The sequence below is a fragment of the Chiloscyllium plagiosum genome, unplaced genomic scaffold, assembly GCF_037043375.1.
Source record: "Chiloscyllium plagiosum isolate Xiang-an unplaced genomic scaffold, Cpla_swu_hap1 HiC_scaffold_14, whole genome shotgun sequence".
Classification (NCBI taxonomy): Eukaryota; Metazoa; Chordata; class Chondrichthyes; order Orectolobiformes; family Hemiscylliidae; genus Chiloscyllium; species Chiloscyllium plagiosum.
In genome coordinates, this window is record NW_028270152.1 from 11,471,552 (window position 1) to 11,484,189 (window position 12,638).

At 44.5% G+C, this 12,638-nt stretch overlaps 1 protein-coding gene across 1 annotated transcript in view; it reads right to left on the reverse strand.

Moving 5' to 3' along the window:
* Positions 1–6,218, reverse strand: part of LOC122559237 (uncharacterized) — a 177,352-nt gene extending 171,134 nt beyond the window's left edge. Inside the window, exons 1-4 of the mRNA XM_087994571.1 lie at positions 6,123–6,218; positions 4,340–4,420; positions 4,101–4,136; positions 2,667–2,738 (exon numbers count right to left, since the gene is read on the reverse strand). Coding sequence (XP_087850697.1) covers positions 2,667–2,738; positions 4,101–4,136; positions 4,340–4,420; positions 6,123–6,218 — 285 coding nt within the window. The remainder of the gene's footprint in view (positions 1–2,666; positions 2,739–4,100; positions 4,137–4,339; positions 4,421–6,122) is intronic.
* Positions 6,219–12,638: the final 6,420 nt, after the last annotated feature.

The following is a 12,638-nucleotide window of genomic DNA, read 5'->3' on the forward strand; positions in this document are numbered from 1 at the left end:
CCAAACATAAGAAGTGAGTGGCTGAGTGGTCTAACGTTTTCGATTCAAGTTTAAATCCCACCACTGCACTGCCATCATTCAGAGGCGTCGCTGCCTTCTACAGTGGTAGTATTCCTATCTCTGAGCCAGGAGGCCAAGGTTCAAGTCCCAGCTCTGTTATAATATCTTAGCTATGATGTGGAGGAGCCGCTGTTGGACTGGGTGGACAAAGTTAAAAATCAGGCAGCTACCTGATGAAGGGGCAGCGCTCCGAAAGCTAGTGCTTCTAAATAAACGTGTTGGACTATAGCCTGGTGTTGTGTGATTAATAATATCTTAGAGCTGACTGATTTGAAAATGTTTAAATGCTGCAAAGCCCCATCTCTAATCCTTCCCTCGCTACACTCAATACCTTTGTTTCAAATTAATCTTCCTCAGCTGTGGGTGGGTAACATCAAACTAAAAGTTCTGTAAAGGCTGAAAACATTAACTGATATCACCAGGTAATCTCCGTTCATCAGAATATGAAGGACTGTTCCTGGGAAGAACCAGAGTGTTTTTGCCAGTGTGCTGTTCCTCCTGCTCTTCTGCTTCATTCCAAATAACCAGCAGACATACGTACTTACACTTACAGCTAACCTGAAGTCTGACAAGGTAATCTCAAGTAACTCAGACCTTATGTAACTAGCTACTAAGCACCATGTATTAAACTCATTCTGGTAATCATGGCTGAGTCTTGCCAAATGCACTTCTTATTTAACATTTTTGTGGGATGTGGGCATCTCAGGCTGGGCCCAGCATTTATTGCCCATTCCTAGCAGCCCCTTGAGAAGGGGGGGGGGGGGAAGGGGGGGGGGGCGACAGAATGAGCTGCCTTCTTGAACCGCTGCAGTCCACCTGCTATGGGTTGACCCATAATATCATCAGGGAGGGAATTCCAGAACTTCAACCCAGCGACAGTGAAGGAACGGCGATATATTTCCAAGTCAGGATGGTGAGTGGCTTGGAGGGAAACTTGCAGGGGGTGTATTCCCATGTATCTGCTGCCCTTGTCCTTCTAGATGGAAGTGGTCGTGGGTTTGGAAGGTGCTGCCGAAGGATCTTTGGTGAATTTCTGCAGTGCATCTTGCAGGTAGTATACACAATTACAACAAGAAGAATTGGTGATTGTGAATCTATCCAAGACATTTCTGAAAGTTCCAGTAAATTTGACCACAGCAGAGAGCATACTCACAGCAATATATGATTTTCATCATTTATACCAGACCTTTGCAATTCATTTTGAACCATTCTACTACACTGGTCATTTGAATCCATCTTTCATGATATTATGGGTCAACCCATAGCAATGGAGCAGCTGAGTGAATTTGGAGGTAGATCACCAAACAGGTAATCTCTACAGGGAGAAAGTGAGGACTGCAGATGCTGGAGATCAGGGCTTAAAAATGTGTTGCTGGAAAAGCGCAGCAGGCCAGGCAGCTTATGCCCGAAACGTCGATTCTCCTGTTCCTTTGATGTTGCCTGACCTGCTGCGCTTTTCCAGCAATACATTTTTAAGGTAATCTCTACACTTTGGCATCATGGCTTACAGCAGAAGTGGGAAAGGGGTTGTTGGGGGTGAAAACAGCAGGGAATATGTTTTGTCACGAAAACGCCAATCTCCAATGAGAACCCACTCTGTTGGTCCTTCTCTCCCAGAGCGTCGACGACTTTCTGGGGCCTAACTCATACCTATGATATTTTCTGATACTCCAGAACATTTCAGTGCCAGTCTTGGAGCCAGCATTTATTGCCCATCCCTAGATGCCCCCTTGAGAAGGTGGGGGTGAGCTACCTTTTTGAACCACTGCAGTCCACCTGCGTGTGGGTTGACCCAGAATGCCCTAAGGGAGGGAATTCCAGGATTTTGACCCAGCCAACAGTGAAGGAATGGCGATATATGTCCAAGTCAGGACGGTGAGTGGCTTGGAGCGGAACTTGCAGGGGGTGGTGTTCCCATGTATCTTGTCCTTCTAGATGGAAGTACGACAGTTACTCACAGCAGATTCTCTCTTCCACAGTTACCACCCTGTCCTTTGGAGCAGTGGGTGGTGGAGGAGGGGGATTAGATCCCCATTTGAAAGATGCTTAGTCTGTGGGAGAGCAATCTGTGACGTCATAGAGCCACAGAGGTGTATAGCACTGAAACAGACCCTTCAGTCCAACTCGTCCACGTTGATCCTGAATTAATCTAGTCCCACATGCCAGCACTTGGCCCATATCCTTCTAAACTCTTCCTATTCAGATACCCATCCAGATGCCTTTTGATTGTACCAGCCTCCACCACTTCCTCATTCCATACACACATCTATCCTCTGCTTGAAAAAGTTGCCCCAGAGATCCCTTTTAAATACTTCCCCTCCAACCTTAAACCTACGCTCTGTAGTTTTGGACTCACCTATCCTGGAGAAAAGACCTTGTCCATTTACCCTATCCATGCCCCTCATGGTTTTATAAATCTCTATAAGGTCACTCCTCAGCCTCTGACCCTCCAGGTAATGAAGCCCCAGCCTATTCATCTCTAGATGGTTTCCAGCTGCTCGATTGGAAACTGTTGATGCATGGCAAGAAAGGTCAGGGCACGGATTAAACTTCACTTGAGTTCATTAATTAAACTTTAAAAGAAAATTCTGAAATGTGTGACTTACGGGATTCCCCAACAAGCCAGGAGGGCCCATTGCTCCTGGTGGTCCTTGTTCTCCCCTCAGGCCTGGCAAACCCTGCATTGTAAAAATATCCAGAATGTTTCACCATCACTTTCATCGTGACAGGACAACTGAGGCAAAACCAACTTCAGCCGCCCTCCCACTGAACCTAGTTTCCTTCCTCTCAACCAGTGCGGGTAATCACGCGTGTCATGTTTCTTGTGTCCCCACAGCGGGGCGGTAGTGTAACGAGGATCAAAGAATATGGTGAGAAAAGCAGAAAGCAACAATACAAGGGGATTTGGGAAACAAGTGCATAAAACACAGAAAGCCAGCACACAGGGTGCAGCAGGCAATCAGGAAGGCTAATGGCACATTGGCCCTCATTTCAAAAGGATTGCATTTTAAGAGTTGGGAAGTCTTAAGGTGCTGGTGAGACCACATGCAAAGTACTGTCAGCAGTTTTATTTATTTAATGCAAGTTATTCAAATTGGACACAGTTCAAAGAAGGTTAACGAGGATAATCCCCGGTATGGAGGGATTGTCTTGTGAGCAAAGACTCAACAGGTTAAGACTACTCACTGGAGCTTAAAAGAACGAGAGGTGATCTCATTGAAACATATCAGATTCTTAAGGAGCTTGACAGGGTCAACGCTGAGAGGATATCTCCCCTCATGGGAGAGTCCACGAGCAGAGGGCATAGTCTCAGAATAAAGGGGCACCAATTTAGGACTGAGGTGAGGAGGAATTTCCTCGCTCAGAGGGTTGAGAGTCTTTGGAACTCCTTGTCTCAGAGAGCTGTGGGGACAGACTCCTTGAATGTATTTCAGGCTGAGATCGGGTTACGGGCAAAAGGCAGGAAAGTGGACATGAGGGATATTGGATCAGCCATGATCCTACTGAATGGTGGAGCAGCTTGAGGGGCAGAATGGCCTACTCCTGTTCCTATTTCTTAGTAGCTTCCTCAGGCCCATTCATTAGCTTAACTATCGTGATCACAGCAACTCTCAGACATCATTTTAGTTAATTGCTGAGCGTTACTTTACACTGCAATTCACTACAATGTGTATTTGTATGGTACCGTTAACATGGAAAATTGTCACAAGTTACTACGCAGGAGGGTAATCAAACAAAGCCAAGCTGAAGAAAGAAGAGTTATAACAGTTAAGCACAAAGCTGACTCAAAGCAGGAAGTTTCTACATGCATCCCAAAGGACCAAGGATGCAGAAGTTGAGGGAGGTGTCACAGAGCTCCTGGTACGTTGAAAGGTGAGGGGTGTGCAGGGGCATTAAAGTACCCAGAGTTGGAGGAAAATACATATCCCAGAGAGGAGGATAGAGAGGAGGCCAGGCCTCGGTGTGATTTGAACCTTCAAATATGAGAGAAACCAGCAGAACGGGCCTACAGGAGAGGCCTCGAAGTGTGGCTCACTTACATCTCTGCCAGGTTGACCTTGCTTCCCTGGCTCGCCCTGAAAAACAAAAGCACAGCACAGACTTGAAAACCGGCAAAGACACACGACAGATTTCAGTTGACTTTTCCTGGGGGGTGCACATTAATCCGTGGGTCACCTGCAACTGAACCTACAAAGCTGTCCCCCGAGCAACCCATTCCTCTGGTCCAGTCAGTGGGGTGACTGCATTATGCTGGACCCGGTCTGGGCCTAATACTTACCCTCAATCCAGGGAGGCCAGGTGGACCATTCTTCCCATCTTGTCCACTTCTGCCGTCCAGCCCTGGCGGTCCTCGGTCACCCTGTGTCCAGGAAGCAGAAACAGTAGTTCAGGTTCTATTCTTTTATACATACTTTCGAAAGAAAATAACAGACACGACAAAAAAAATTCATGAAAAGTGTCATGATGACAAGTAAAAATTGAACATTTTATTTGTCATCCAGGGATAGTAATAAGGGGAAGTCAGGCAATCAACCTTGGACACATATTTCCTGTTCAATGTTATATAGTCATACAGCATGGAAACAGACCCTTCAGTCTAACCAGTCCATGCTGAACATAATCCCAAACTAAACATAGTCCCACCTGCCAGCTCCTGGCCCATGCCCCTTCAAACCTTTCCCATTCTTTATTTATCTTAAATACTGAAATTGTACCCATATACACCCACCGTCTCAGGAAGTTGACTCCACATGCAAACCACTCACTGTGTGAAAAGGTTGCTCTTTGTGTCTTTTTAAAATCTCTCTCCTCTCACCTTAAAAACATGCCCCTTAGTCTTGAAATCCCCCACCCTAGGGAAAAGACGCCGACCATTAACAGTATCTAGCGTTATCCCTGCAGAAGATAAGTCCCATGTGAAGTTAACACTAGGGTCAACATTTTAGTAATAACCTCTGCCCATTTGGAACAGCTAAGGGCAGAGTATATGGATTTGAGGCACCATTCCTCATCACTGACCAGTGACCCCAAACTGACCCTAAAAGAGCAGTGAAAACAGAATTCACTTCTGGTAAAGTGGCCCTCATATTCACAGGTGAAAGTACTTCCATTCATTTTGAAATCCTACTCAGCAACTTTAGCCTTCCGAATCCAACCGTTGTCTTTGTTGTGCGACCACTTGCAGGTAAACTGGAACAAGTTGGTCCTTGTGCTTGTTTAAACAGGCATTATTTTGCCTCAATATGGCAGTGTGGTGGTTGTCAAGTAGAGGAAAAGATAAAACAATGGCATGGGATAAGTAGCCCAATCCATTTGTTGCTCAGAGCTGAGATAACCTAGGAGTGTTAAAGTAGTGTACCTCCCAGCAATTGCTGAAAAGAGACATTTTGATGAGGGATTTCATCCTGCCTTCTTCAGGACACATGCAAGAATGCCAAATTTCAACCAATCGCAACCAACTTGTACTACAAGGGAAAAGATTTCTGATTGGTTGGAAAGTCAACTCTGATTGGCCAAGGCATTGCCATGGAAAAAAAAAGGTGCAAATCTTGCTCCTGTAATACAAATTGTTGTGATTGGTTGAAATGTGGCCTTTCTGCATTTGTCTTGATGAAGACAAGACAACAAGCTCCAGCAACATGCTGCACTTCTTGGCAAAATTTAAGTTCTGTGTTTCCATCTGACTGACAGTGGTGTTACTGACTAATCGCAGCAATTAATCAGCATCAATCAGTCCATAGAGTCAAACAGCACGGCGATACACCCTTTGGTCCAACCAGTCCATGCTGAACATCATCCCAAACTAAACATAGTCCCACCTACCTGAGAAATGAAACCTTCAGCAGACCTTTATGCTGCTATTTTGTTCAGAAAATAAAAGGGGAGAAGAGAGAGCAAGAGAGCGAAGTAACTCAGACTGTAATCTGACCCAGGGTCGAGAGAGTGTGGTGCTGTAAAAGCACAGCAGGTCAGGCAGCATCCGAGGAGCAGGAGCATCGATGTTTCAGGCAAGAGCCCTTCATCAGGCTAACTGGGTCAGACTATAATCTGCCCCAGTTAACATCTCGAAACAGGCAGATGGTGTACGAACGACACGTGTAGAACCATTCCTGTTGAAGGCGCCGCGTGATGGAGAAGCGAGTTGTGGAAAGCTTCATGCTGCACTCTGCTGTTCTGCAATTGGTAAGTTGTCTATCTACACCTTTGGATCCAAAGCAGCAAGCCCACCTGTACAGGTGACACAGCACTTACCTGCTTTCAAGGCAGGCTGGGACAGAACATGACTCCGTCGTGCATGGACACATCTCATGCACTTCATCCCACTGGGAATCTGGATCAGAGACGGACACAGAATCCGGTGGAATGAAGGACATCAGAGTATGTCTTCCTGATTGGGCTTGTTCACCATCTTCAGATTATTCCCATTTCAATGTTTTTCTGCGATCAGGACAACCATCTCAACAGATCATGCCCAACTCTTTATATAAATGTTGATGGAACATGGAAATTAGTTTGTGACCTAGGCTCAGATTTTGATGTGATAAGCATAATGAAGGCTTCAGAGATGAGAAAATACTGCTGTTGCATTCCCCGCCAATAGACCCAGGCCTGGAATCATGCAATAGCCTGATCTTAAGAATATTTAATAGTTCCACATCAAAGAAAAAGTTGAATACACTATATCTAATACATTTGGCACTGAATGAGGCTTTAATGGCATAATGAGTGATAATTAATAATGAGCAACCGCTCTGGCCTGTAAAGTAAAATGACAAGACAGGGCCCCTCATTCCCTTCAAAGAAAATAATGTGGTAACATTGTACTTCGACTTTTCCTGTTTCTTTAATCCCATTTGTATTACATTTTTATTTGCTTGCTGTGCATGAGTTAAAATGGCATTTATATTCTTATTTTTAAACTTCCTAGGTTGCTGCCTGCCTGTGAGGACACTTCAATCTGACACCATGAAAAGGTGGTCTCACTGGAGCAGGCCTCAGGGTGGTTAAGAAGGCATTTAGCATGCTTGCATTCGTTGCTCAGACCTTTGAATATAGGAGTTGGGGGGTCATGTTGAGGGAGTTGGGGGGTCATGTTGAGGATGTTGGGGGGGTCATGTTGGGGGGTCATGTACAGTGTTGGTGAGGCCTCTTCGGGAGTGCTGTGTCCGGTTCTGGTTACCCTGCGATCACAAGGATATCATAAAACTGGAGAGGGTCCAGAAAAGATTTGCCAAGATGTTGCAAGGAATGGAGTGTTTGAGGTATAAAGATAGACTGAGCCTTTTTTTATTGGAGTGTAGGAGGTTGAGGGGGGGGGGCCTTATTGAAGGTTTATAAAATCATGACGGCCAAAGATAAAGTGAATAGCAAGGATCTTTTCCAAAGGATGGAGGAGTTTAAAACTAGGGGATATGTTTTTAAGGTGAGAGGAGAAAAATTTAGGAAGGACATGAGGGGCAATATTTTTACACTGAGGGTGTTTTATCTGTGGAATGAACTGCCAGAGAAAGTGATGGATGTGGGTACAGTTACAACATTTAAGAGACATTCTGGATGTTCATGAATAGGAAACATTTCGATGAATATTGGACAAATGCAGGCAAATGGAACTAGTATAGTTTGAGAACATGGTTACCGCAGACTAGTTGGGCTGAAGGGTCTGTATCTATGTTCTTATGAAGATGTGAAATCCAAACTAACAAGCTCACAAAAAATGTATAGACAAAGATTAGATTACAGTGTGGAAACAGGCCCTTCGGCCAACAAGTCCACACCGACCCGCCGAAGTGCAACCCACGCATTTACCCCTTACCTAACACTACGGACAATTTAGCATGGCCAATTCACCTGACCTGCACATCTTTAGACTGTGGGAGGAAACCGGAGCACCCGGAGGAAACCCACGCAGACACAGGGAGAACGTGCAAACCACACAGTCAGTCGCCTGAGGTGGGAATTGAACCCGGGTCTCTGGCGCTGTGAGGCAGCAGTGCTAACTGCTGTGCCACCGTGCCGCCCACTATGCCATTATGCCATTACTTGTTCTAATATCGTTGGGAACAAAATCCAGGCCACAGTTCCAGTACATCAGCATAGATTAATTACTTACAGTGTAGAAACAGGCCCTTCGGCCCAACAAGTCCACACCAACCCACAACCCACCCAGACCCATTCCCCTACATTTACTCCTTCACCTAACACTAGGGCGGCACGGTGGCACAGTGGTTAGCACTGCTGCCTTACAGCACCAGAGACCCGGGTTCAATTCCCGACTGAGGCGACTGACTGTGTGGAGTTTGCACATTCTCCCCGTGTCTGCGTGGGTTTCCTCCGGGTGCTCCGGTTTCCTCCCACAGTCCAAAGATGTGCAGGCCAGGTGAATTGGCCATGTTAAATTGCCCGTAGTGTTAGGTAAAGGGGTAAATGTAGGGGAATGGGTGGGTTACGCTTCGGCGGGTCGGTGTGGACTTGTTGGGCCGAAGGGCCTGTTTCCACACTGTAAGTAATCTAATCTAATAAAAAAAAACTACGGGCAATTTAGCATGGCCAATTCACCTAACCTGCACATTTTTGGATTGTGAGAGGAAACTAGAGCACCCGGAGGAAACCACACACAGATACATGGAAAATGTGCAAACTCCACACAGAGAGTCACCTGAGGCGGGAATTGAACCCAGATCTCTGGCGCTGTGAGGCAGCAGTGCTAACCACTGTGCCACCGTGCCGCCCACTGCATATGCATATTTGTATCAATGACACTGTGATAATGAATGTGGTAATAAAATATTCAGTAGCATTACAGTGCAGACTCAAGAATATAATGGTTAATAGGCTAAAGAACTTCACATCACCTAAAATATGAAATTCAGTTTAAAACTGAAAGGACTAAAATGTCCGTTTGTTTCAGTACAATGCAAATAATAATACAATTTGTTCATTAAGTCAAACTGAGCGCACAATGATTTTAGTTTGGAATGCCTGTATTTCTATCTGCAAATGTTGCAGCTATTCTAAGGCAGTAAGATCCCACAAATGAGACTGAAGAATTAATGTATTAACTTATATTTCATAACATTATTCAAGAGAGGAACACCAGGAGAATTCCCAGCTTCTCTTTTGAAATTTTTTGAAATTATCTGATCCACCAGAAGAGATGTCGGACTAGTGTAAGATCTCAACTGGAGGGACTTGGCTAAGGTAGTGGAGTACTCAATCAGTGCTGCCTCAGAGTGCTAACTAGATCATGAACTCAACATCTGACCCAAAAAGACAGTTGTAATGAAGGTTTGCAATTTATTTTTATTATTTGGAAACTTGGATTTTAAAGTGGACAGAAGCATGTATAGCTGTAAGTTTGACTTGCATTTTTGTATGGTGCGTGAAAACGGGAAGGGCATTGTTTTAGTTTCATTTTGCAATTGTTTTGAGAGTCATGCTGGATGTTTGAAGTTTGGTGACATATACATTATTAATTAGGGTTTCCAGCCTTGAATACAGCTTAAGGTGAACAGTTCAGTGCACTTGAAATTAAAATAGAAAAAAAAACTAGCAAAAGGCATCGACAATCGCAGAAAGACAGACCATTCCAGAGGTCATGTTGTGTGTGCAGGTTCATTCAGACCTAAAATGAGCCATTAAAATAACAGCCTGAGGATAAAGTCCTGAGAGGTTTAGTAGCAAACTCCAAAAGCCGAAACATGCTGGAAGATGAGAGTACAGAAAACCCATGTATTTGTTCAGTAAGAAGAAAGCTCCAGAAACTGACTTCTACCAGGCTAAGTGAACAAGGAACTTTAAACGAGAGATAGTGTGACCCTTCACTGTAGCTTCCTTTTGGAAAGCATTGGAATCAATTATTAAGGAAGTGAAAGCAGAACATTTGGAAAATAAGAATCAAATCCAGCAGATGGCTCATGAAAGTGAAATGGTATGTGACTGATTTATTAGAATTTTCCAAGGTAGTCTCAACCTGAGTGGATAGAGAGAATCTTCTAGGAGAAAGAGAGGACTGCAGATGCTGGGGATCAGAGCTTCAAAATGTGTTGCTGGAAAAGCGCAGCAGGTCAGGCACCATCAAAGGAGAAGGAGAAATGATGTTTCGGGCATAAGCCCTTCTTCAGGAAGCCACTTCAGGAAGAAGGGCTTATGCCCGAAATGTCAATTCTCCTTCTCCTTTGATGCTGCCTGACCTGCTGCGCTTTTCCAGCAAAACATTCTTAAGCTCTGGATAGAGAGAATGTATACTATTTGGACATCCAGAAGGTGTCTGAGAAGGCAGGTTTTCTCACAAGAGAGTGTTGGAGGTAGTGTACCCAGCATGGATAGAGAATTGGATTGTGGGCAAGAGACAGTGAGGGCGGCCAGCGGGTTCTTTATCAGGTTGGCAACTAGTGGGTTCCATCGGGATCAGTGCTGGGACTGCAACTGTTTACAATATACCTGAATGACTTGGAGGAAGGAAGTGGATGTATGATAGCCAAGTTTGCACATGTCAGGATTATAAGCCAAAGTTTGATCAGTCGGAAAATCAAGGGGAAAATGGCAGGCAAGTGGATGTGAGGAGTATCAGATCATCCATGATCCTATCATTAGGATAACAACCTCGAGGGGCCGAACGGACTCCTCCTGGTCATTTCTCTTACCTGGACGGTTGTTGTCGAGGGTAAGAGAGTTGAATTTTTATTTCCAATATTATATTGAAACTGTTTCAATTTGTTCTTGCGCGGTGTAATATAGACAGTGGGGTTTTTTTTTTGTCCTTTGCATTGATTCAGTCTTCATATGGGGAACTGGAGTTGTTAGAAGGAAATCAGAAATTGCTAAACACTTGACAAAGAATCAGATCGCCTTCAGAAGTAGAAAAGCCACATGTCCAATCCTGATTATTCACATCTGATTATTCAATGAAACGTAATCCACTTTTACTTTGTTTTACCGTTTTGTTATCAAAGCGAGTGATTCAGGCGTTAGGAATTAAAACATCTCCCGAGTCTAGACACACAAGGTCAGCTTCAGAGATGCCAGGTTTCAGCACAGTGCAGGTTAGATGAAGAGGAAACATCCCCCGCTGCTTGGTCTTAAAACAACCTCTAAATTACTCTCTTTGTATCTCCCAGTCCCAACAGTATCTCCATTAACATTGTTTCTCGGTGTTTTCATTTAGAGTCATAGAGATGTACAGCACGGAAACAGATGCTTTGGTCCAACACGTCCATGTCAACCAGATATCCTAAACTGATCTAGTCCCAGCATTTGGCCCATATCCCTCCAAACTCTTCCTATTGATATTCCTAATGTTGTAGTTTCCACCACTTCCTCTGGCAGCTCATTCCATACATGCACCACCTCTCTGCCCCTCAGTTACCTTTTAACCTTTTAAATCTTAAACCTATGCAGTTAGTTTTGGATTCTCCAACCTTCGGGAAAAGATAGACGCTCCATTTTCCTCCCACAGTCTAAAGATGTGCAGGTTAGGGTGGATTGGCCATATTAAACTGCCCATAGTGTTAGGTTCGTTAGTCAGAGGGAAATGGGTCTGGGTGGGTTACTCTTCGGAGGGTCGGTGTGGACTTGTTGAGCCAAAGGCCCTGTTTCTACACTGTAGAGAATCTAATCTAATCTATTCCAGAAGAGCAGGATGTGTACAGGTTCATTCAGAATTAAAATGAGCCCTTCGATTAACAGTCTGCGGATAAAGTCCTGAGAGGATATTTACCCTATTCATACCCCTCATTACTTTATAAACCTCTATATGGTCGCCCCGCAGCCTCCAATGCTCCAGGGAAAACAGTCCCAGCCAATTCAGCCTCTCCCTGTAGCTCCAAAACCTCCAACTCTGGCAAAATCCTTGTAAATCTTTTTTGAACCCTTTCAAGTTTCACAACATCCTTTCAATAGCAGGGAGACCAGAATTGAATGCAGTTTTCTAAAAGTGGCCTGACTACATCCCAGTTCTTATACTCAATTCACTGACCAATAAAAGAAAGTGTACCAAATGCTTCCTTCACCACCCTATCTACCTAAGACTCCAGAGACAGTTAACCTTGCACAAGTTTCTGCTGGGCTGGGACATAGAGTCTAACGTTTAAGGGGAAGGCATTTCATGTACATTATCATGTTAAGGTTTGGAACGCTCTTCGTTAGTAGATCTTAAATCGAATTTTAATCTTAAATCTGAGGTCAGTAGGATTTGTTATTCCGAAGATGTTAAGAACATTGGTGAGTACATTCCACTGAAGGCCAGCATCAGTTCAAGGGGCCAAATGGTCTCCACCTATTCCAGTACTGACCCCTCAGTTTGCTCACACCATCAGGACAGCAACTATGATGGTCCAAAAGATAATTTGTGACTTGCAGCTGGCTAAGAAGTGACCTCTTTCTCCCATGGGAACTCCCTCTCCAAAGCTAAAAATATTCAGCCAGCAGATTTCCCTCATGGGCAGAGATGGTGACTTTCCACAACTTGTTGTTAAATCCCAGGTCACCACTGGCAGGTTTCCCAATTCCTGAAGATCACAGCCCAGCCAGTCACTGTCAAACCACAATTTACACACAGCTCTGTCGCTAAACTTGGATAG